The sequence below is a fragment of the Phoenix dactylifera genome, chromosome 14 (assembly GCF_051530095.1).
Source record: "Phoenix dactylifera cultivar Ajwa chromosome 14, Ajwa_hap1_PhDact_Kaust_v1.1, whole genome shotgun sequence".
Lineage (NCBI taxonomy): Eukaryota > Viridiplantae > Streptophyta > Magnoliopsida > Arecales > Arecaceae > Phoenix > Phoenix dactylifera.
In genome coordinates, this window is record NC_143203.1 from 21,241,367 (window position 1) to 21,268,289 (window position 26,923).

The 26,923-nt window shown below is 38.2% G+C and overlaps 1 protein-coding gene across 1 annotated transcript; it reads right to left on the reverse strand.

Moving 5' to 3' along the window:
• LOC103703468 (eukaryotic translation initiation factor 3 subunit A-like) lies at positions 1-26,923 on the reverse strand. Its single transcript, XM_039132236.3, has 14 exons — positions 26,601-26,923; positions 20,106-20,206; positions 19,217-19,698; positions 12,525-12,740; positions 12,066-12,434; positions 11,946-11,975; positions 6,142-6,369; positions 5,866-6,027; positions 4,164-4,385; positions 3,864-4,070; positions 3,017-3,223; positions 2,843-2,923; positions 950-1,151; positions 1-705 (listed from the first exon to the last, which is right to left on the reverse strand). The coding sequence occupies exons 2-14, from the start codon at positions 20,149-20,151 to the stop codon at positions 275-277; spliced, it is 2,883 nt and encodes a 960-aa protein (XP_038988164.2). The 5' UTR covers positions 20,152-20,206; positions 26,601-26,923; the 3' UTR covers positions 1-274.

Genomic DNA, 26,923 nt, shown 5'->3' on the forward strand with positions numbered 1-26,923 from the left:
TTAGCTAAACCAGAGTTCATTCAAAGGGGGCTACAAAAAACAATCAGCATATAAATTCAGTTGGGTGCAGCTTAAGGTATCAATAAACAAATTCATTTAAACATGATTGCAAAAATTAGCGGCAATATAGATAGCCTCCAAATTCAACTTGCCTTTCTAGATGATCCGCACTTTTTAAGTTATGATAAGATGCACAACCTCGATTCCCACCAAAAACTTAAAAAAAACATCTAGTTTCACTCCTTCAGCTGGCATGCACCTAGGCTCAAGCGCATCAACTGCGCAACCTTGATGAAGACCAGGAAGACGATGAGGACGGCAATCTAGAGCCACTGCCACCAAATGAGGGTCGACGATCATCACTCCGCCACCTATCACTGAGGTGGGGTGGCCGATCATCCTGCCTACCCCATCGGTCGGCCTCCGGTGGGGCTGCTTGTAGGCTCTCGGCCCTCTCGCGTCGGAATTTTGGCACATACTTCCCGGCACTTGATGCAGCGGCGGCAGCAGCAACAGGCTCAGAAAGGCGTGGCCCAGAAACATGATCAGTTGGTCGAGATGGCGGCTCAGCAGTCTTTCCCAGTAGGGCATCTCTTCTCAACCTTTCTTTCTCTTCCAATTCCCTCTCCCTCTGCTTCTGCTTTTCTACAATTGCATCTAGCTTCGCTTTCCGCTCTGCCTCTTCCTTCTTCTGCCTCTCCTCTTCTGCAAGATAAAGAATAAGAGAATTCAGAGCCAATCTAACAAAGATCCAAATAAAAAAGCTTTCTTCCCCATTTAAGCTCAGCCCCAACGAGATTGTTGACAAATTCTAGAACATTAAAACATTGTTTTACCAGAGTGGTGTTTTTTGGGTACACTATCTTATCCAATGTGCTTAAATGATGTTCATGAGTCTGACATGGTGTTCGGTCATAGGGGCTCATGTAGATTGAGCAACAACAAATACCTTCACGTTTCCGAGCTTCCTCCTCTTCTTGCAGCTTGGTCAGCCTCTCTTCCTCGGACTTAATATAGAAGAGCAGCTTACGTTTAATCTCCTTTTCACGTTTCCTCATTGCTACAAGCTGGTTGATACGATCCTCCCCCTCTTTCCTTAATCGGTTATATTCTGCTTCACGGCAACTAACTATTCTATCCCGAAAGATAGCCTGGCAACAAAAAGAGCAAAGTATTTGCAAAACAGTAGATAGAAAAAGAAAAGGAAAAAAAAATTATAACATCACATAGACGGAGCAGTTCTGAATGTTTCCTCCGACAAACAGGAAAGTTATTTGCTATTACAACAAGTTATTTTCTATTACATTCTTCATGGCAAGCAAGATTGCTCGATGATAAATGAAGAAAAAATTTTAATCTCTGCCCTAAAGCACAATTGGAGGAAATTAGGGCTTTCTTGTATAATGTATCTAACATTTCTTCAAATTCTTCTAATAATACAAAACCTTGATAGTCCGCCGTATCGGTACCGGACGCCATACCAGTACCAATCGGCGTACCGGTGGCAGCCTGAACCGGTACGTACCAGTTCCGTATCGGTCTGTACCGGTACGGCAGTCGTACCAGCCAATTTTCAATGAAAAACTCCTGATATCGGATCCCATACTGATCCGGTATCGGTCCTTGCCCGAACCAGTTCGTACCGGCCGGTACGGCATACCCTGCTTGATACTATTGTTACTTGTCAGGTCCCAACTGATATCTCCTACTGGGTACCCACTATGTGATGCAATATATTACTGGGCATCAAACCGTAAAATCCCCAGTTATGTGATAACTAAGGTAGGAATATTAGTTGCTCAATCACTATAAGCAACATACTAAATATATATTGATCAAGAAATCCAGCAGTCAGGATAAATCACCTCTGGCTATCAAAATAGGGTACCAGCAAAGAAATAGCAGATCTGCATTATATTATATTAATTTAGAGACAGGATATAAAAAGTAAAATGATGATAAATTATGGTAATATTTTTCGAACTGCTATGCCTGAAGGTATTCTAGTATTAGAAGTTTAGAACCACAACCATCAAGCTTTGGTCCCAAGATCTCGGTATGGTGAATCCTCATTCACCAAGCATTCCTATTAGTGCTACTTCTGAACTTGCTACAAGATACTATGTGGTGGGACATCCCATCAAACAAGGATGCCCTAGTATTCACACATAATGAACTTGTTTTTGTTAACATAGTTTAACAAGCTTTTTATAAATGGCTGTCAACCTATACAGACAACCCCCATTTCGGACAAGCTTCGGAGGTGATGACTCATGGCAATCCTACGAATGCCTACAACTAAAAGAACATTTTGAGCAATTCCTTGATCATTCAGTTAGATGTAATCACAGTGTCAAGTCATTGATCAACCAGCAAGGTCCATTTCATAGAGGGAACAGGGTATGTATGATGCTTAGTAGACCATCAGACAGTAGAAGACAGTGTTGGCCGTCCATCCTGACTAAAGATCTGCATGATGCAGGAAATATCGAAAGCTCTAGGAGAATGCCGGACACATATCATGCATATCATGTATCCCAAGATGAGATGGCACAGCCAACTCTTGTGGTGGAACAATCAAATATCCAATGAACATCAGGCCTTGTTTCTTATTATGGATTGGTTTTAAACATCTCTCTTTGCCATTAAAATTTATAATAGCAAGACTGGAAAAAGGACAGAAATTCCCTTTATTAATTTTATCTTTGAACATGAAATATTAATTTAGTACTTCAAAAATCCACAAATTGGTCTAATATCATTTCCATGGAACACAATTTTCTAATTCAAGAGTTGCCCAAGAATCACAAAGCATGAGGATTTCATGGTAGGATAAGCAAACCTTGTTGTCCAACATCCTCGAGAGTCTGTTCTTCTCTTGGAGATCACCTGCATGGTGCTGCCTGCTCAGCTCTATCTCTTTCTGCAAAAAAAGCAATATATTTTCATAAACAAGAAGAAAACTCCGAATATAACCTATAACATAGACCACAAGAAAAGTTATTGCAAAGCAAACCAGTTGTTCATGTTCATGAAGAATTTTCTCCTCCACCAAGCGTTGTTGGTATGTCTGCTCAATTAGAGGGGTCTCTTCTTGTCTCTTTGCCCGCTCCATGTAATCCATTGTTTTTGCTAGTTTCTGCAGTTTCTTCTCCATCTCCTGACGCCCTTTCACTTGCTCACTCACAGCATACTCAAGCAAGTCTTTCTTTGTAAGCTTATCCTGCAGGTCATAAGAACATCTCAAAACTTTCAGAGAAAAACCAATAAATTTCATTCACTGTCACGCGCAAATAATGCACAGGCGCGCACATGCACAGAGAGAGAGAGGGAGAGAGAGAGAATGGAAGAGGGCCAATCAGCAATAGAAAAACACGCATAAGCTATAGTAGACAAACAAATTGAAGAATAAGCCTTGTGAGGCAGAGAAATGACATGACAAATATATATAACAGAGATTTCGTTTGAGTTCTAAAAAAATTGAGGCCAGAATGGCTGCTCAATAAAGATAAAAAGAAAGAAGTTCTCGTTTTAAATACCAATTAATCAACAATGGCTGGAAAATATATAAAATAACAAAGGAAAGAGTAAAAATTAAACAAGAAGGAAATTTAAAACAGCAAACAAAAAGATCAATCATCTGGTGATGTCACAAACATTAGCCAGTCCACCTTTTGCCTCCTTTAGCATGCAAAGTTTTGCATTATTTAAAACTAGCATAATTGTTATGACTTATTAGAGTTTCCAATAAATCTGATCAACAATTAGTTATTAGAATTAATAAGTGTAGCCCGCAAGTCGCAGGATTCCTGGTAATTGTATATTTTCTATTGTACAAAAAGAACATGGACAAGCATATATACCCCTTCAAGCAAAGGTTTCTTTCCCTTCCTTTTAGCAAGTTTTCCCGTTTCCTGAAGTAAGACCTGAACTTCTTGAGATTCTCTTTCCTCTATTTCACGGCGAATCCTCTGCTCCTCCCTTCGGGAGTACTCAGTAGCAAGCCGCTGCTGTTCTGCTTGTTCAGTTTGCTTCTGAAGTTGTAATCTCCTATATTCTTCCTCCCGTTCCTTAAAAAACAAATACCATCCATAGCTATATATTAGTTATTTGGGCATCATAAGAATAGATATTTATTTGTAAATAAATCATCTGATATATACCATTTCCAGCATATGGCGTTCATGTTCTTCCTTGCGTTTCTCAATTACTGATTTTCGGGCAAGAAGCCTCTTGTGTTCCTTATCCACTATTTCTGCTAAACCATGTAGATTTGCACCCAGTTTGGATTGCTTTTTCACTGGTGGATAAATCAGGCTCCTTGCTCTATTAAGAGAATCAGTGAGAGTGGTCAGGTGATCACAAAGCCTGTCGGATTCAAAATCCTGGAAGGATGGAAAAGCAGGTCATAAGTTCATCAAATCAATTCCTATGAATAACAGTGAACGCACTTAAGTTTATGAACGTACATATGCTCAAGTTTATTCCAAGCATCATAACAATTTTCTTGTCAATGGAGAATATACATGCACAAATATGATGTTAAACATAATGTAAAGCATAATGCAACATGCTTATGTTTAATGCAAACTGCAAGCATTTCCCAGTACCTGGAAAGTTTGAAAATTCTAACTGAAATATTATCAAGGATCATATAACAAGATTGCACCTCAAAAAGTTCATATGAACTGGGCAAAAGCAAAGCATAAGTCCAAAAACATCGGTCACAGCAAATGCTGGTCATAGTAAGAAACAGAAAGAGTGAGAGAGGAGAATAAAGAGAAGAGTTGCAAAACAGTAGTATCTAGAAAATGTAAAACATGCTTGAATCAACAGTAAGGCCATATGTAATAAGTGCATAACAAAGCACATGTAGAAGATGCTAATTCCACTGCCATAGATTGTTGTTTCCAATGACAACACAATCAAGATCCATAAAGCACAAAAGAATCACTGAAAGATGAAAAATACATTTATTTATTTTGTATTGCACCATGCAAATGCACATCGATAAGTGTCTATATAAAAACTATAGAAACATAACTTCACATCACCGCCTCTAAGTTCTGCCTATGGAATCAATTATGTGAAAGAAATTGGAAAGCAACTATACAGCAAATGCAATAGAAAACTAAGTTTAAAGGAAGTAATCTCGTATAAGCATCCACCACCTTAAGACTATTGGTTTGTACAGAAGATATTCATAAGTCAAGCAATCATGCTCATAGGCATAAAAGCAAATAGATTTAAGAATCATGAAATTCATGGCTGCTGATAAATAAGTTGAATACACCTAAAGAAACATGAATAATACCTAACTCGGACGACAAATTGGATAGGGTAAGGAACCAATTTCACATAGGGTCTGGATCATGCAAAGCCTTGCAACTCAAAGCAAAATCAAACAAAATCATATTCATGCCCTTAAGAAAATCAAAATAGTCGACAAAAGAGTGGATTGGACACAATTACAACAGATTAGAATTGAATCAAGAACTTTAGAACCAACTGACATATCTGGTGCTTTCTTGCAGACAAAATGTGCATGCATGATGAAAGAACCATAACAAGAATATGCGAGAAAAAACATAAGACTTGTGCATGTGCTGAAGATGTGAGGTAGCATGCCAAGACAAGATACTACCACATGAATGTGAGCAAAACACAGCCTATCAGTAAGAAACAAAAACATATGGACAGCATAAGAATATCGTAGATATTCATATCCAGAAGTCAATTGCATTATGAGAAAAAGCAATTGCCACTCGTAAAACTTAGGGTGCATCCAACTATCCATTAATGCACATAAGAGAGCTAAGCTAAACACCACATGAAAGAAAAATTTGAAAAAAAACGTGCACATACCACATTACCAAATAGAACAGCATCCTTCAGGTGATCAACTTTCACAGCAACAAAATTATATTTAACAGCATCAACTGCAATCTTCTCCACAACTGAGAAGTCAAAAAAGGGTATCATCTTTGATAGCATCTCAATTTTCATGGATTGATATACCTGAGAAACCTGAAAAAAATAAAGGCAGAATACATATAATTATATACACGGATTCTGACATCATAGTAATTATAGAGAAGGCACTAATAGAAGCAGAAAAAACAAAAACAAAAAAAAAAAAACCTGCTGCAGTGCTCTCAATGTAGTGAGCTTTTTGAGAGAAGGGATATATTGTGCTAGTTGCACTTCTGGAACAGAAGAGGCTGACGATAGCTTGCCCCCAACTTTGGAAATTTTAGTAAGCAACGGCTGAACTTTTGATGCAAGGTCCAAAGGAAGGAACTCATGCTCCAAGAGATTGTAGAGATCCTTCACTTCTTGGGAGACACATGTCATTACACCTTTAGTGACCTGCAGCAAAATATGTTTACTAAGCTAACAATATGTTTACTAAAAAATCATACTTGGTTATAAAACACATGCTAATCAAACAAATGACACAGTCCAGTCTAGTCCTGCGCTTAATTTGCTTAAACACCAATACAGTAGGCTTTGATGGGGACTTCAATGCTCTTTGTGCCTCAATGCTATAGGGGCAAAAGAAATCCCACAGCCAAGAAGACCAATGCTTGGTCTATAGCAAGGAAAGCCGAACCGAGCCGACCTGATCTCCGCAATAAAAAACAGTTTCGATCCCTAGGGGGCCAGAATCTAATTGGCTCTAGCCGAAACCGGCTAGAACGGGACGGTTCCGTCTGGTTCAACGCAGTTCAAATTGGTACCGACCCATACCGGATGTCGACCGATACGGGTCTCAGTACCCGTTCGGCCAACCTTGGTCTGCAGGCTGAGGCATTTTTATTGAAGAGCAATGAGCAAAGCAAAATCTAAGATTATTTCACCAGCAAACTATAAAATTACTTCCCCTTGAGTTAAAGAGTTATATGATAGATAATGACTGCTGCAGGTAAAACAATATTTATTCCACCCACTTTGAGCACAAAGAAATTTATGTAAAACAAAAGAGTAAAGCAACAAAGTAATGGCATCATATGATCCAACTCATCAATTCCAACATCCAGCCTCCAAAATTACAAGCAGGTAATCCAGGTTGATGAATCTAAGAGTGTTAGTGAAGACATCAGCCATTTATCTTGCAAAAGCACAGAAATGTCTAAAAAGGTATTAAGTTGTAGCATTTGACATACGACTTCGTACTCCCATGAACAACAATAATCTGCATGTCATCAATATCATTGTTCAAAATTCAGCCACTACAGCAGCCATTATAGTGGTTTCTACATGACACCACTACACTAAGCATCCCAGTGGTGCTATATGGCGCTTCAGGATGAAGAATCAGGCAAAAACCCATTATAGCAGCTGCTAAGCTATGAGTTCAAAGCAGGCAATTTTTTCCATAGCAAGCTGGACTTGTTTCTAATTGGACCAATCCAGCAATCAACCGGTCCAAAAGGTTGTTTAAAGCACGGATCGCTCTAGTTATATCATGCCCTAGCCAAACGGAGCACGGGAGAAATGGGAGAAAGAGAAGTGAAGGAAACAAGCAGCTCTCTCCATGCTACTCCATCTTAGATGCTCCCCTATCAATGTTTTGCAGTCTATATACCACCATGGACACCAAAGGAAGTTCGACCTAAAGATGCTAGAGTTGCTTCATCTTCAAAGTCAAAGAACCACAGAATCAAAATATAAATGCTGATAAGATCTGAGTGAGTCATCAATTTGTCATTGGACCTTTTTGTCCAGACTTTAGAGGAGTCAGTTATATATTGATGATGATGCTTTGTTTGGTAAATTATATTATATAATTCTGGACATTTTTCTTCTATGGTTAATATCATGTAATTGTGAATATCTTTGTTTTATTGTTGACATTATGTGATTGCGGACATTTTCATCTTATGAGCAAGAAATGCAATACTGCATGCACCGCCATATCCTACCAACCACATCCGAGACTATTCATGGTCCCACTATGGGATTTTGCCCAAACTGGAGTGAGCCCATCCTTACCAAGCAGAAATGTTTGGTTCCCAATCGAATTGATAAGGCTCCATATGGTTCAGGGCCTCCATAATTGAGGGTGAAAGGGATCCAACACCCTTATCTCCCTATGTTTCAAGGTAAGAGAGGACGAGAGGATAAAGAATGAGAGAGAGTGGAAAGGTGAGATGTTCCTTCATTCCTGGTTGGGCATAATACTAGGTCTAGAATCAAGACCCAAGGCCCAACAAGGAACGTGACACAGACATGCATGAGGGATATTGACACTTAACTTGGAATTGGACAGATGCATACATGCTGCATTTCCATTCCTTTAATTAAAAATATTTTACATTTTCAATGTCATATTTAGTTTAACACAAAGAATGCAGAACCGTCCAGTTCGGACGGTTCCGCCCGTTTCGAGCCATACCAATAACTTACCGGTACGGTTCCGGCATAAAAAAACGGTTCGCCGCCGGAGACGGAGAAGAAGAGAAAGAGAGAGAGAGAGCGGGGACGCCCCCACGGCCTCCCCCCCCCCCCGGGCCTGCGTCGGCCGCCGGTCCTTCTTCCTCCCTCCCCCACTCGATCTCTCTCTCTCCTCCTCCGGCAGGTTTCCTCTTTCGGTATGGGGTCGATACGGCCCGTACCAACTCGTGCCACCGGACAACCGGTATCGTGCCACCAGGCAACTGGTACAGTGCCCAGTACCAGCACAATAGACCTTGGTATAACATGTATTATATAGTAACACCATTCTTTAGCCCTATTTTCCACTCAAAGCCAAACAAAGAAAGCCTAAAACCTTGAAAACAAAAAAAATGGTGTACATGTACAATTCGGTATTGTATGATAAGGCACTGGTACTACCAGTATCCGGTTTGGTACCAAGAATGCGAACCTTCATGTTTGGCGAATGACATTTGTCATTAGATAATGAATCTTAACATTATATGTATGTAATGATGTTATGATGTTGAAGTGGTATTTTATAGCTTTGTCCTTGATGTTTTTTCATTATGTTTTACATGAAATTGACGTCAAATATTGATATTTAATAAGTAGAAACATTGATACACTTAGCAACTTGCTTAGGGTGCATAATGCCCGATATTCGCTATGAAACCCCCTAACCACTATGTGCTTACTATCCACTATTAATACATTGGCCATATTTTCAATAATCTCTTTGTTAACAAAGTAATTTTCCAATTTTGTTACCATTATATTCATTTAAATTTATTTTTCCTGGTTCAAGACAAATTTTGTACTTCTCTCATTGATGAAAAATTAATATATTTATCTAATTAAAGTGTGATTTTAGATTCTTTTAGAGAAGACTAACCAAAACATGTTGGTTTCGTCATCCAAAATGTTTTCACATATTAAAATTTTTAGCAAAATTTCCTTATATCTTCAATAGATAAGACAAATCCACTTTATTTTATATTGATTAAATTTTGCGGGTCATCTTCACCCTTTATGCAATTATAGGTTTTAAACATCTGACAAATGACTTAGTAAAAAATTCAAACCCAAACATATACTCTCTTCAAATGATCATTCATATTGCACTCATGACACGTATAAAATTGTTTAAAAAAGGCCAAAGGACCAACGCTAGGCCCATCCTCAACTGTCACTTACTAGAGAAGAAATATTTTATGGTTGTTAAGGAATACTTAAGCCTTTTACTTTCTTCTTAGTTCTTCAAATTTCTACTCATTGCTAAACAATAAATCCCCTTTAGCTTTCCGTTTAACTTCCTCACCAATCAAAGAGTAATAATTTCACAAACAAACACTAGTACTCAAATCAGGCTTCTCAATCTCTATATACTGTTGGTTGGTGCTTACCAGAAACTATGAACATGTCTATTTCGAAGAAAAGAAGATTTTTAAGATATATTGAGGCTGCAGAATCATCTTAGTATGATATCAAGCCCAAGTACATAATACACGGAAGGTCATCTATATACCAGGTAACAAAGATATAGAAGCCAGAAAGCTATGTTGCTGAATCTTTAAAAATAGCTAAATGAATCCTATACATGTTAGTGCCACGAGAGACAACATGAGGTTTTGAAAAAGTAAGGATTTCAAGAACCAAAGACGTTCATGGTGTGCATCAATTACGGGCCAAATTAGATGATTGATTTATAAAGCACAGATTTGAACAACCAAAGACATTCCATGAATGCATCAATTACTAGCCAGATTAGGTGATTGATTTACAAAGCACAGGTACACATGTTAGCAAATTCAGAACTTGAATGCATACAAGTTCATCACACAAGAGAAGACCATCTGGTTACTATATATTTCTAAGAGAGCTGCTCTATTGGAGCAATTCTCATCCATTTCTTACTAAAGTTGTGCAATGTATACAAGAACAAAATACATACAAGAAAAAAACCTCTATTAACTTGACCAAAGCAAATCAATATGATAAAGGTTTGTTGAACTGCTCCGAGCTACCCATTCAAGGTGTACTAAACTGAACTAGAGCAAACCCGGATGGTTCAACCTTTCAAAATAGGAAACAGGCCAAACCAACTACTTCCGCATAGTTTCGAGCGGTACTTGTCCAGTTCTCCTAGCAAAACAGTATTCCCATAATAAATAGCCTCCCCCTTCCATCTCAATCCCAACCCACAACCCTCTCTTTCCTCTGATCGCTCCACCTCACCCTCTTCCTTAGTACCTCCTCATCTTCCAACGGCAATGGATGACGATGCTCCAGTGCCCTTCTCTCACCCCTCGGATCCCTTCACCTCGCCCTCCTAAGTCCCTCGTCTTACGATGACGATGATGGACAATAACACCCTCGTGCCTCTCTAATCTCTCCGATCTCCACCTCGCCCTCCTCTTGAATGTCTCCTTGTCTTCTGGAGACGGCACGAATGATGATGCACCGGTTCCTCACTGCAGTCACTTCCTCACCATCATAGCAACCACTAAGTCCCACAACCCCAAAATAACCTGCCTCCCTCTCGACCGCCTTATTCAGACTCTCTCTAGATTTGGACCGGAAATGGGCATACCAGCATTAGACTACTTACTGTGTATGTACAGTATGGTACCGTACTGTACCAACCTAATATCTGACTCGGACAAGTCATGGAACCGATAGAACGTCATGTGAAATAGGGTATCAATAACTTAGCATATGACATCCCCCATTGATACACGAATCCTAATAAGGTGTGTGATTCTAAATGTTACACGTGGTGATCTTAAAAGTTTTGGCACATTTTGTGCTCCAGCAAGTACTATGAAATTTTCTAGCACAACATTTAGCAGGGGCTGTTAAATTTAACCAATGCTTGAATGCCCTCTTAATAGTACAAACAGCATTCAAATGGGTAATCTACATCGGAGCCCACAACCTACTGTTTTCCTATATAAAGGCTCAATTAACCTGCATAAATATAGATCAGAAGGAAATAGATAGCAATTCACACAAAACTTAGTCCAGTTCATTGATAATTTTGGTCTTCAACAGACAAAATGAATGAATGTTTATAAAAAACTTAATAAAAAAAGCAGTAAATGCCTGCAACTTTTAAGGAATTTCCAGAGATGACAACCAATTATTTCTGTGAAATACAAGTTCAGCATGAAAATAATTTCAGATAAGGACAGAAATTACTGGACAGGTGCATAATCCATCATCAATTTTGCCCCTGCGAATCATGTATTTACCTGTGTTTGTGTCACACGTGTCACCAGCACAGACAGCACAACATGCACTGAAGTGAGATATTCATACGCAATACATCAAAATTAGGCTTGTACAAAGTGTTAGATAAGAACAAAGCAGCCATCATATAGTTAAAATGCAAAATCAAAAAGATCAGTTGCCCCTCAAATTAAATGTTTGACTATTGTACTATCCAGCCTGCTTATAAACACAAGGAAAACATTAACAAAAAAAATATCTAAAACATCACTATTACATGATGTCTCAAGTCATACCAATTCCATGAGGAGCGATGAGCGTGAAAGCTGCAAAATTTAAAAAAAAAGGTTAGGATCTGCAAACTACACTATTTGCAAAACCTGGGAGTAAAATGATAATTAGTTAAAAAAACATACCATTTCTCTACTCTCTCGTTTAGGATCAAGAGTGAAATTGATAAGGCTTGCCATCTGTAAATTGCGCTCCTTTTCATTTTCAAGCTCCGAATGGGATGCACCATACTTACGGTCATAAGGGGCCACTGAAAGTGCAGCTAACAGAACGGATGATGCTATCAATTGCAAATCCTTTTGTGATAGGTTCTTATTGTAGCTCTTTTGCAGAGTGAAAAGTCTAAGCCATGCATATGCATGGTAAAGATGACTTTCTGAGACCCAGAATATCTCTGTTAATTTGGCATAATATACGACCATCAAGGATGGCTTTGGACTTTTCTTTACCATGCTCATTAAACCATGGATATCTTCTACCGAACGGAAGGCTTCCTGTAACAACACATCACAGAAGACCATGATAAGAAACCAAAGTGACTGAATACAGGTGCAGACAAGGATGCAAGTTGCTACATCACAAACCTGCCACAGTTCAAGATCAGTTGCAATCTTGAGCTGCTCTACTCTTGTATCCAAGTAAAGCTGCAAGCTTTCAGGAGCAGTGAGATCAGGCCTATCTCTCTGATCACGGTATTTGTTTAGATTAGCAAGATGGTTCCTTATTATCTCGCATAACCTACGAAATTCGGTGGTCCTCTTATACTGTTTGCAAAATTGGAAGGCCCGGTGTGCTGTCATCTACATAAAAGAAGCGAAGAAACAGACATAAGATAACTGGTAGAAGTGATGCTAAACAAATATATTAATAACTCTTAGGTCATGCATGTCATCTTAAAGTTTGATGTTCTATCACTTGTAGATAAAAGTACATCAATAAACAGCTTATCTGAAATCATCTATTGGTAATTCGCCATAAAAGAACAATCGTGCCGAGATTCTAAAAGCAAATTTCTAGATTTCACAGAGCTACAGTTTAAGATACACAAATAATCATATCATCATAACATCTGAACAAAAAATTATAGTCGGTAGTGTTCATTATTTATGCATTCATTTTCAATTGTTTATTATGATAGACTGTATAAATAAAACAACACCAGAAGGTAGAGCAACATCAGGAATTTCGTGCTCCACTTTTTATCAGCTAGATTCCAAGATTTGGTCTGGATGCATCATTATTGCTCCAGGTTTGTCATAAAGGAACATACACACACAATACAACTGGTGCATGGGTCTAGACAAATTGAATTATCATACATTAGTATTACTGTATCAGGATTCAGGACATGTATCATACAATCAACTGAGATAGTAAAATCTACAAATCACTCATACAGTTTCTCTTGCAATCTTACAACGCCATTCCACTAAAATGAAAATGCGAGGCAAAGCACATAACTTTGGTGTTTTCAAAAGAATTTTTGCAGATCAATGCATTTCTTTATCAGATTAAGTCCCACGCAACATGCACATGGTGGTCGTTGTTCTTGCTACTCTGAGCAAATAACATATTTAGGCATTGACCAGAGATGTTATGGTAGAACAAAGGAGCAGCACATACATAAGTACACCACAAAACAAACAAGATTGAAAACATCGTGGTCTCATATGATCCATGCACTGGGCCATGAGCATAGGGGAATGAAGACAAGCTTTGGTATATTGACAAGGCTGTATAGCACAACATAGCATGCAAGATGCACCTTGGACAAGCCTAACAAAGAATCCTTGGGTGCCCAAAGTTTTGCTTGGCAACAGCAAGGTTTTGCTGCCTTTTTAATATGGTAAACCACAAAAAATTATGCATTAATAGCCGAGTGCTGCGTAAGTATATATAATTTATCCAGTTGCACACCAAGGCTCACATGACAAAGAAGCAAAGAAGAAAGAATAAATGAAAATGAAGATGAAAAGGAGTTTTAAAAGGCGGGTGAGCCAAGCATACATGTGGTTAGCATTTTTAACTATTTAAAAATAATAAAATAGATTAAACACAATAAAAACAATATTAATTTTTTGGATAAATAATAGCAATACTTATATTAGTAACAGCTAACAATAGTGCTTATGGTACTTAAAACTAATAGCAATAATTGTGGCATAATTAACATATTAACATTATTATTACCTACACCCAGCCTGCAAAATCCTCCTCCAGCCTAACCATCAGCTTGAAACCACTTTATGGTTATAAAGGATCACAGGCAATGTTAAGCAGGTTGCATGTACAATTACAAAATTTCAGCTAGACATGAATGCAACCATGCAATGCTACATAGACTGCCTTTTTGGTCCATATGTGATATGACCGCATATAAACAACACGGTGCAGGCAAGGGACTGCATTTGCATATGCTGCTGCACACACCACATTTTAATACATTGAATAGAGTATATAGGGGGGAGAAGATAGAAGAGAGAAGAAGAAGAAATAACTAGTTCAAGCCATATCTAACTGATTGCTATATATAAAAATTGTAAAATCACACTAAACCTGCAATCATGATAGTGTAACAACTCACCTCAATAGTCAATATCATCTGTGACAGGAATAAGACTTCAAACCTTTACCTAACAACAATTCCTACAAAATCATGAACTGTTTCTTGAACAATATAAACTCAAGAGTTTCTATGAGACTAGAATATAAAAGACAAAATGTTTCATGCTTAGAAATCAAAATTAAATTTAATACAAAACCCCCATTGTTTCATGCTTCCACTTGTTAATATTTCAAGTTAGTATTCTTTGCAACCATAGTATTTTTATGAATGTGTTGCTCGAACAGATTTACATATAGGAGTATGAAACGACCTTGCATTAACTCCAAGTTGATGCAGTCCATTGTTAACAAACAATATGCGAGTTGGCGGACAGAAGTAATGCATGAAGGTGAAAAGATAGCTTTTTTCACTCAATATGTATTCCAATTTTACAAAATTTGGGCTGACGAGAACATTAAGCATAAAAACAACTCGACCACTCAAACTCATGATCAACATCACTCTAGTGCTCCCTTAACCCAACCTACAGCAAAATAGGATTCCAATACTAAAACCTAACAACATGTTTAAAAAATGGGGAAAAATAAATACCTTATGTTGAGAATTTTCTAGAAAAAACTCCAAAAATTCATCTTCCCATTTTTAATTCTTAATATTCATTAAAAAAAATTAAATCTAAAAAACTCCCTTATGTTGATAGCTTACATCAAAGAAATAACAATAGACTGAAACAATGAAGAATGACTTATGACAACCATGATGAGAATGCCCTAGTCAAATTTCCAGTCTAGAAGATAAAAAACGAAAAGACTTGCTTTATATAGTGACAGCCACATGATCTAGATCTTTTGTAATAGGAATATACTGTAATGGACTCTTTAATCATTCGAAATTCTACAAGATTATGCCCATTCTGAGTTACAATATAAAGTACCATGTTCATTACTTGATTATTAATAGGTTCAAAGAAATAGTTGCACATTTTATCAAGATACACAGGCATATAAAAATGTGTAAGCATACTGAAAGATACACTGCAGATTAGAAAATCTGCTTGAAAAACCAATTGTCCTCTAATATAGAAAACCGAATGCTTCATCAGAACAAATGAGCATGTCAGGTATTAAACTAATCCAATAGAAAACCACCCCCTAAATCATATTTGCCCAAGCATATCAAGGTTGTGAACATAAAATGAAAAAAATTAATACTCTATAAATAAATCACAATATAAAAATATTGCCCCTAATGTATTTTCATCCATCAAATTATATAACATGAAAACATCTATCAAGAAATCTCCACTGAATGCATTAAAAGTGCCAAAAAAACATTTAATCATACTTAACATCTTCATTGAATAAATTATAATAAAAATGGAATTATTGATGATAAAAATGTGCATCCATTTTAAGATTTCATAAAAATTAGCATTCAGGTGAATTAAAACAGAAACATCAGAAATATAACAAAAACCCATCTTTTGCAAGATCAATTTAACATTTTTTGTGCCATTTGGTGCAGCAAGAAGAGTTTGATTGATAGATTATCCAAGAACAATTTGATGCCAAACTTTGAAGTACTATCAATGGACATTTATTGGCATTTTTATGGGAAAATGAAAAACAAACATCATTTGGACATAGTTCCACAAATTGGCAGTCACATGCATAAACTATTTGACCAAATTAAGCAATCTAAAAGCATTTTAAACAAATTCTTTTGCATTGAAAATGAAGCATTAAATTTTTTTAGAAATTTGCATATTCAAAGATTTTAACCATCCACAGTAGTGTCAACATTGCTTTGGCTCAACCCATTTTCATTATTATATAGTTATGGGTCAAAGAATAAAAAGCTTTCAATCATCTTGAACTAAAAATATTCATATTTTAAAGTCTGTTCAGGATAATTGATTATGCACAAGTATAAAATCATGCTAGCACATATGAAAGCAAGGTTTGCGGTACCGGAACCGGCACCTATGCTAGTAGGCTGGCAGTACGGTTTGGCACCGTATAGTGCTATGCCGTCCCAGCATGGACTAACAAAGACAAACCAGCAAGGGAGGGAGAGAGGGAGAGGGACCCCCGTGGTTCCAAAACAGGGGCAGAGCACCTGTTTTCAAACAAAACAGGAGCTTCAGGCCCCTTTTTTTCTAATTTTTTTTACTGGCAGTCATGCTCTAACCCTCCCTCCCTCCGCCTCTCTCTCTCTGTCGCCCTCTCTCCCTCTTTCTTTTCCTCTCTCCCCTTCCCCCTCTCCCTCTCCCTCGCCCTCGCCAGTTTCTTGGATCGAAATGCAGAATTGTACCGGTCTGCCCCATTATAGCTCAATATGCCCCAAACCGAGAGGTTCGGGACGATATCGCCAACCCTGCATAATAGTCTACTCCATAACACTTCCAATAGTTGTCAACAAAACATGTAACATCTAACAATATGACACAGGCCGGTGCCTTGATATGCTACCAGGAATTTACAAACAAACAGACCAACTGCCCAGGCAAGGTAGATAATATCTCAATAAGGCCCACAAGCTTTTAATATATGTGATAAAATACTAACTAATTTTTCAGATTTCCTAATTCCATATATTTTTCAAGATTTTCTTGTATCTATTGTGAACTACTATTGCATGACTGTAGAAAGAAAACCTATTGAAGATGACCACATATAACAACAAGGTCAAGTGGCAAAACAAGCAAAATAAAAGACAGGACTAGAATAAATCCCATATAACTCCTACCAATTACTTTGACATAGCTAATGCTAGGTTCGCCGTACTGGTACGTAGTGCCCTATACAGTTTGCTGCAAAGTATCAGTATTGAACCAAGACACAGTACCAAAGAGGGGTATCAAGTCTCGGTATGCCGAACTGAACCTAATACCAGGTGAACCAACATTGTATCAGCATGGTACCAGTACAGGATCAAGTATCGAGATTGCGAACCTTGCTTGAGAGTTAAGATATTTCCTATCATATATCAACCTCATATGGAGAAGTTAGAAAAAGAAAAAGATCGGGCTCTAAAAAGGTTCTAGAGATTGGCCATGATATATGACCAGTCAGTGTACCATAAAGTACCCAGTTGATATGCAGGTACCTTCATAGGCGCTTGGGCAAAAGAGGAGAAGAAGGAGAAAGAAGTGGCAGAGGCAAAGGAGAGGAGGATAAGGCAAAGGACTGAAGGAGGGTGAGCAGGATAAGAGGCAGACAAAGTGGAGAAGGATGGGGAGGAGGAAAATAAGAGGGAGGAAAAGGAAAAGTGAGCAAGAGATGTATAGGAGGGAGTAGGAGAGCACCTGGAACACTACAAAACATCTTATTCCACCTAGGCCTTATATGCAGACCCCGCTTAGGTCCTCCATAGCAGCCAGGGGGGTCACATATGCGTATACAATGACACCTCAAACAATGGAAGGACATCATCACCATCTTTAGATCATCCATAATATTAGAACAACTCCAATTTCAAATTAACATGGAATGGAAGCCAAATCCAGCAAGGTATTAGGAGAAGTTTCACAAAGCACATCTCCGAGACATCTTAGCAACTTTGCATAAAGGACTGTACATGAGAATACTTTTCATCCATCTTCCAACATAATTCGCAGGTACCACAAATATTCCAACCACCTCTAACATTAAATTTTCATGTGTAAGAATTTGAAACTTAGCACGGAAAAAATATTGGGATATTCAACAAGCATCAAGGTCCCAAGTAACTTTCACACACACAAATATTAATTTAACATAATAGATGAAGTTACGAATAGTCTTCATAGATAATAAAATGTTCACTTCTCATTCCCATCACATCTTTTACCAGGAAGATAAAAGGCAATCCTAACAAGGACAGAATCTTTCCTCAAGTTTTTTTCTATTCTTTTTTAGAGGTTCCTTTCAAGTTTCAACAGGCTATCAAACATCACCCCAACAACACAAAGAATAGGAACAGGGAAAAAGAGAAAAGAAAAAGAAAGGGCAACACAAACAACAAAACAAAAATCAAAACAAGTTGAAAAATATGAAACAGATAAGAATTTAAAACACAATAAATCAAAATTTCTATTAGTTAGTGCATGATTATATTATGTTTTTAAAACTAACAAGGGACTTAACGACACATGCTTCAGCAGCCACTGAAAATCAGAATGTAAGATCTTGATAAGAAAAATAGTCAAATGCATGACAAATATGCTTTAGATTTGTGCAGAGTCCAAATAGACAGTTCTGACATGGAGAATACATTTTGAAATAAGCAAGTTCAACATGAATAGCTGTGAGCATGCACGTATGGGTGGGCAGAAGAAGAGAAAAATAGTCAAATGCATGCAAACATATCTAAAATTCATGCAAAGCCCAAATAAATTGGCAGTTCAGATATGGAGGATAGGTTCTCAAGAGAGTAAGTGAAACATGCACAGTAGTGCACTATGCATAGCAATAAACACCCATGTGCATGCGCGCAGACAGAAAGGGCAATGAAATCTAAAAGGGAAAAAATAGAACTAAAGAAAGATTGATTTCAAACTTCAGAAACACTTCTAACAGGATACCGAACAGAATGTAGATATAAAAACCTTTGCCTTCTAGCCAATGTCTCAAAAAGAAAAGAAGATTGAAATGAAAAGGTGACAAATGATGAAAATTTGTCTACGCAACTTAATTTTTCATGGATAACTATTAAAGAAAGCTGACTTACTGCATATAGAGCTTCCAACTTCGAATTGTTCCGCAGAATCTCAAGCACTGTTCTATACGTTTCCCACAAAAATTTGAACCATGGAGTCACAAGCTCTCTGTCAGATCTGTCCTTTCCTTTCTCCCCACTGACATAACTCAGCATCAAGTCCTCAGGCCTCTTATCTGCTTCTAGATCCTCCACATCCAGAGCATCTTCCAGGGCTTGTGCTTGGCTCCTAGCTTGCTCAGCCCTCTCAGTGGATAACTGCATGAAATGTTTTATCACCTCCTCCAAAGAGCTGACATTTACTTGTTGGCATATAATACGGTATTGGATAAGCCCATCCTTTGCAAATCTGCCTCTTCTCATGTCCACACAGAGTTCTACATATTTAAACATGATTCTTTCCATGGTCTTCTGCCATGCTCTGTACCTTTTTGAAGTGATGAGGTCATGGAGGGCTTGTAAAGCTGCTTGCTTTTGGCCAACATTTATTAATTCTGGTTTCATGCAAAAGAGAAAGTGAGTAATTTTCAAGAAAACAGCATGCAAATAAATTTTCCACGTCATCAAGCAATTATTGCAAATACAACGCCTGAGTATAAAGACCCAACCAAAAAAAATCAACCAGACCACAAAAGACTAACAATAGAAAATAGAGAGAATGAATTCAGAGTAACATAACTACAATGCCTCCAAATGAAGGTAAAAAAAAAGAACAGACTTTCAATCATGTAAAACCACTGGTCTTGTAAATCTTCTTGATTGGACTAAACTCTATACCATAAAACTCTTAGCAACACCATTTGCAGATGATAAAAGAATAAGTTGAATAAACTGGCAAATGTCAAGATTGAAACAGATTAACAGCATCAGCAGAAGAGAGAGTTAATCAAAAGTCACTTACCCTCAGCACGCTTCAAAGCATTCTCTGGCTTAGCGAAGGTAGCCATGATTAGCAAAAAGATTTACTAATGCTTACTTCCAAAAAGCAGGCACAAATGGAGCCTGCATCACAACAGACAATGGCACATTAATACCCGCAAACAAAAAAAAAACATAAACCACTGGATACACTAGAGAACACCAAAGTTTTCAAGAAAAAACTGCTGGATATCAAAAGACTACACCAAAGCATACAAATTTAAAGAGCACTACATGTTTATAAGTGCCCATTCTAAATGCTATTGAATCTTCAGCATGAGGCAACAGAGAGTGCTAGATTACATAAGGGAGACCACTAGCTAAATACACAGCCAGAAAAGATTACTTTTATCTCCAAGAATTAACTATAAACAACTCACATAATGTACACTTGCCAGAAAAAGCAAAACATAATCGATGTCTTCTGAATTATTATGTACTATAAAACCTCCGATGTTTAAGGTAAAATGATATATATCAATGAACCACGCACTGTATGAGGGAGAATAGCAAAAAATGTCATGGGCTGTAAACAAGAGAATGAAAGATTGAGATCAATGAAATTTTTTTAATCCAAAAGGCATCTCAAATGGCTATGTGATGTTAAGATAAAAGCATCAAATGACTACATAATCTAGCCCCTACTAGCAAGAAGTTGGGTCAATACAAAATTTAGACTTAAGAGGCATTTGGAATAGTTTCTGGACCTAGCACGCATCATCCAACTTGTTACTCAGTCCCAACCTGGATGCTGTCAGATCCAAACTTGATAACCAAGTAGTTTGCTCAGAAGTATTTAGCATATATAATTTGTGCAAGTATACTCCCAAATAAACATACATGAGATGTGACATAATGTGTGTATAAAACATCATGTGCATTTTTGGTTTTATATCGAACAAATGTCATTTGGCCTACTCGTAATCCATGAATAGTCCTTTTTTGTTACAAGAACATCCAAAATTGCATCACAATCCTAATATAAAGTTGATGGTAAGGAATGCAGAACCGTCCCGAACCGCCTGGTTCAAGGCGTACAGAGCCATGCCGGCGGCGGACCAGGACGATTTCGGCATTCAAAATGATAAACCGGCAGATGGGGGAGAGAGAAGGAAAGGGAGGAAAAGAGAGAGAAGGAAAGGGAGGAGTCGAAACAGGGGTCCGAAGGGCAAAGCCCCTACTCCGACACTTCGGGGCTCCTCTGGTGCCACTCCCTCCTTCTCCCTTCCTCCCCCCTCTCTCTCTCTTCCTCTCTCCAATTCTCCCTCTCTTGCTCCCTCGCCCTCTCTGTTGTGTCGGTATGGGCCCGGCACGGAATAGCACAAGGGCATATCGAACAGTGTCACCGGCTGACCGGTACAGACTACAATACTGGACGACAGACCTTGGTTGATGGCATGTCCTCCCAAAATTCCCTAGGAAAATTTCCATCTCACCATGAGTACCAAGTCAGACTTAGCTATAGGGCTGCCAACGAGCCGAGCCCGAGCCTGGGAGAGCTCGGCTCGTTTCACAGAAGCTCGAGCTCGGGCTCGGTAACGAGCTCTATTTTGGGCTCGAGCTCAGGCTTGCTTGGCAAAGCAAAGGCTCGGGCTTGAGCTCGTAAAGCTCGTTTCAATTACGAGCTCTAGAACGAGCCCGAGCTCGGGCTCGAGCTCCGGCTCGGGCTCGATAACAAGTTATTTTTCTTTATGTGATTAGATTTTTATGAATTATGGTGCTGAAATAAGATTTTTCAGTAGAAAACTAGAGCTCGTTTGGGCTTGTGAGCTGCTCGAGCTCGAGCTCGGGCTCGGGCTCGAGTGTAAACGAGCCTTATATTGGGCTCGGGCTCGGGCTCGTTTGACTACCGAGCTTTTACCGAGCCGAGCCCGAGCAGCTCGGCTCATTAACAGCCCTACTTAGCTAGCCAATTTGCAAGAGCATTTTCTTCTCTATAGGTTCATTTAACTCTTCCATTATGATTCTCACCTAGAAGACAAAAGATCCTTAATGAAAATCTCCCACGTACTCTCTCTTTTACCTCCCTTATTCCATGCAACAATAATCGATTGACTTCCAATCTAAAACAACTCTATTAAACTCAATAGAATCACACAACCCTTCGGTATTACTCGAGTAGCCCAAAACCCATTCTTTGTGCACATACATTGCTTCAAAATATCTCTAATCGAGTTCCATCTAATTACACAAAACTATTTACACTTACCTAACTTCTATAGCAGTGCAAAAGCTGGCCTATATCTTCCTAATGCCAACCAAGTGTTTGGCAAAGAAATGGTCAATGGTCAATGTTCATGACAGTATTACACACAAAAAATAAATTAAAAGATAATTTTTTTATAACAGAATTGTATTTTCTAAAAATAGATTAGGCCTGGAAAAAATTGGTTGAAAAACATATGATGTAAACCTTCTTACATAATAAAATAGTGCAGAGATCTAATTTGGTCTATTAGCATAAGCAATAGACAACATGAACTGTTAAATTGGCATATTCATCTAATATAGGTTCAAATCCAAAAGTTTGAATCCCAACCTTGTGATATTTTTGAATTTCTACATTTCTTTGATCTAACATTTTGCAAAAAATGGCCAAAAAATATACGGCGCAGCCCTTCTAACGTGATGCAACAGTGTCAACATCTAATGTGGCTGTAAGTAAAAGAAATACTCAAGCTAACCAAACCAGCATATTAGTTCAGTTTGGGTTTGAATCTGGAAAAAGATAAACCTCTCTACTAGGTTCAGATTCAAGGTTATATCCGATCACAATATTCTTTTGGATTTGAGTCTTCCTTCAATCTGACTTGTTTGTGTTTTTAGTTAATGACCTATTAGCACTGTTATGAAACATAGCCATGCAAACGAAGTGCATTATGGCTACAGTCATGCTAAAGACCAATAGATCCATAAGTAACAAGAACATAAGAAGAGACTGCCGAAATTTTTTTAACATCGGAGGAAATAACCTCTTTCTTGGAAGAACCCTCCCTCGGGAAGGGTCATAAGAAAAAAATTTCCAGATATTGCAGCTAAAGCAATGTAGGAAAAACATGCGAAGAACCCCTTCTCTTTTTCTGCATTCCTCTTCCATAACCTGTCTCTGTTGACTTTCAACTAGCCCCTTGCGTTCTCTACATGTGAGCCCATGGCTGTGTGATGCCAAATTCTGATTGCAAGAAACCCAGTTGTAAATATGAGTTCCTCTTTCATCATCACATAAGCATAAATCGCCACTTTGGTCTTTTTTTTTGAGAGAGTATTGCAGAGATTCCTCGATCTCTCATTCCTTATAAACAGGGCCCAAGTCCTTTTTGCATTCCATGGCAACCCCTCCTCTTACGATCAAATTAGATTCACCTCTTTCTGAATTTAATACCTATTTTGCTCTTTTCCAAAAGAAAAGAACACTATCACTTTCTGACAATCATCAATTTGGCTATTTTTTTTTAAGCCAACATCAGAATTCTTTTCTGTCTTTTGTAAAGATGCCCCTTCAAGTGGCATAAATCAACTAAAGTGCCTGTTATTGTAGGGCAAGTAAGCTCACAGACTCTCCATCTTCTTCACCTGATGACGTCTCTTTTTTCTCCAATAATTGCAATCTTATCTTCTGCGGCAAAACTAAATTTTCAAGATTCTCTCTAACGAGAAATTCCAGCTTTGACTTCATCTAAATATATAACTTTTAGATCCTCTAGTACATCTGGCCTCATGAAAGCTCCACAAACTTTTGCATTTCACTAGTAGGATAGAACATGCTCTAGTTCCAAAATCATGCCTTCCCTATGCATTGGAAATCCTTCTTTAGAATAAAAGGCACCATCTTTCTCCTTTGGAGATTTACCATTGCTCAACCCCACATTAACAACACTTATTTTCAACCAGTATATATTCTTAACATCATCACCTCCCATCACCACAAAGCCCTCAATGATTTTTTTTATAAGTAATGGGCAAGCCCTTAATGACTTTCAAAACCCCACATATTGCATTGTAATCATAACCTATGGAGGTTGGTGAAGCGAGCAAATTCATGTTCATTTTCAGTCAATCATGCCGTCTCAGCTCCGAACCCCGTATCAGTGCCACACTAGCACTATATCAGTACAGTATGGTACGGAATCTTTTTGATATACCGAGTGTCGGTACACCTCCCATACAGGATACTAGTACTGAACAAGTACAGTATGCCCTGTACCGCCTGATTTGGGCCGATACGACAAACCATGCAATCATCTTTAAACACTCTCCTTTAATGGGTACCATTTAAGGGATATTAATCAACTTAACATGCCTAAGATCATAGTATTGTAAGCTCCAGGACTATCCATTCTCTTTGCCTCCAAAAGCCTTTTCTGTCACATATAACCATTTTTTTCTACTACAAGCAAACACCTAAAATTTCAATTTTTCCCTCAGAAGACTCCATCCTAAAAAAACTCTTATGGAACTATAATATCTTGTTCTAGATATCTAGAGCTTTTTTTTTCTTTTTCCCCTGTAGAAGGAAGAAAGAGCCTCAAGAAATTTGATTTAGCATCTATGGAAAATAAAACCTTTCTTTGCTTTCAATTTGGGATACAGTGTTTTGAAGCTGCAAGAAATTTCATGCTAGTATGCATTAGGTATATTTCCTTTTGGCATTCTTTTCCTTTTCTATGATATTTATTCGTTTGTTTTCATGACCCAGAGGATATGCGGGTTTGGGTTGTCTTCCAATCTGGTGCAATTTCCCTCCATTTCCGCTTGTTTTTGCATTCAGGTTCTCCATTCAAGGGGAAGAGAGCAGTCAATGGATTGCGGCAATGACAGCAGAAGCACTATGTTGGATGTCTTCAGTCCAACAAGAGATTAAAAAAAAAGGAAGAAGTATAAAGGGTACTTTTGGTATAATATTACTTTGCTAAGAAACTATAACAATCAGATTTTCTTGACATGGGAAGCTCGCATGTGAGAGCAGGTGTGGCTGTCTAGCTTCTCTCTATTTTAAGTTAATGAAAACAATAGAATATATAACAATGCCGCCATCTCATAAGAAACAACAGAAAAGATGAACTCAATTGCAACAATAAGTGGGTATCATAGGCCATATGGCAGTAATACGAGCAAATCTATGAGCAAAGCAGCCTCTGGTGGTCCAAAACACAAACAAATAAAGCCCTCAGCCGAAGAGCTAAACTCAGAAAGAAGCTCTTGTATTATATATTTCAATGCATAGAACAACAAACAACAGATAACTACATGAGCAACAAACTTTATATGTTTAGCACTTTGGCCCTTCAGCGCCACCTCTAGACTCTTGTGGCTTTTGAAAATCCACATGTTCCCTTGTAACCATAACAACTTGAGGATGCTGCACTTAGCAAACTCAGATTCATTTTCAGCTCCGAGGTATACCTTAAGTTCTATTCAAGTTCATAGATAAATTTTCATCTTGATGAGCCTTCTTCCAAATTCCAAATGATTACGTATAACTCATTGCATTCCATTACTACGTTCACTATAAGGCTTGTGTGTCCCAAACCATCTAATGAAACACTTGTTTGGACCAAGTACTTGCCTTTTCACTTTACAAAACTTGTTTCCTGTTGAAAGAGTTCTTTGCTTGATATAACCATCTCCCTTGCAATAAAAACTTATCATCTTGCCTTCGCTCTTAACCATGTCCTTTGTCCTTAAAACGAACCATTCAGCAGGAATGCTTCACACATTTCATCAGATCAATGTTCCCACAATAATCATATGTACTTTCCATAGGGAAGGGGTCACAACCAGGATGTCATTTACAGAGGTGACAACAGTTTTGGCTTGAGATTGGTCAGATTCCAGAAGGACTAGAAAACCCTCAACCAAAACTCAATTGTTTGTAATCCGTTCATGGAAAAAAAATATTCAGCAAAGTCCAACACACTTATATTATATGGAGCCATACCAATTCTGAACCACAACTAATGCTTCACTTATCAATTATATTTTGAACAAATGCCAAAGGATATATATTTTATATAGATATATAAGAACAGAAGTACTAGCAAAAATGCCTCCAAATGTACATACAACAAATATAAGCCCTGAACTTGTTGGCGGAACACAGAAGGCGCCTCTTTTATACAAATCTTAACGCGTAGAAATCCAAGAAACAGCAGACAGCTGCATAAATTCTAAATCAGATGGTGTTCGTTCAATTAAAGATAAAAATCACAGGAAACCAAGAAAAAAAAATTACATCCACGCGGGGGCTAAAAAAAATCGCCTAACAATTAAAAAAACAAACTTCAGCAAATTAAAAGTAACGGAGAAACAAAAAAAAAAGTCTTCTTGCAGTTAGACCCAATAAAATATCATCAAAACCCCGGCATCTCAGGACAAAAAACAACGTTAATTTCAGCCTCGGAATCTATTCCCTGCCCTGACGCATGGTTAAGAGCAGAAGAAAGAGGAGAATTTTAACGTTGAGGCGGAGGCTACTCACTTTGTTGTAGGCGTGGAGAAGATCTTCTCGGTGCTAGGGTTTTAAGAATGTGAGTGGAGAGATGAGTTTGAGACGCCGATATCTTGCGTCTTCTTCTCCTCCTCTTCGAAGTCTCAAACCCCGATCCCGCGGCCGGAGCTTGGGATTAGGGTTTGCCTTCTCCAGCGGCGGCCGAGAGAGAGGATGGTCCGATGGTGAGAGAGTGGAGGTAAGGGCGAATAGAAATAGACACCGGAGAAGGAACCGAACTTGCTTTTCTAACAGGCGGACCGCTCCAAGGCTTTCGGTTTATTTGATCTTTTTTCTGAACCGAACCGTAACTC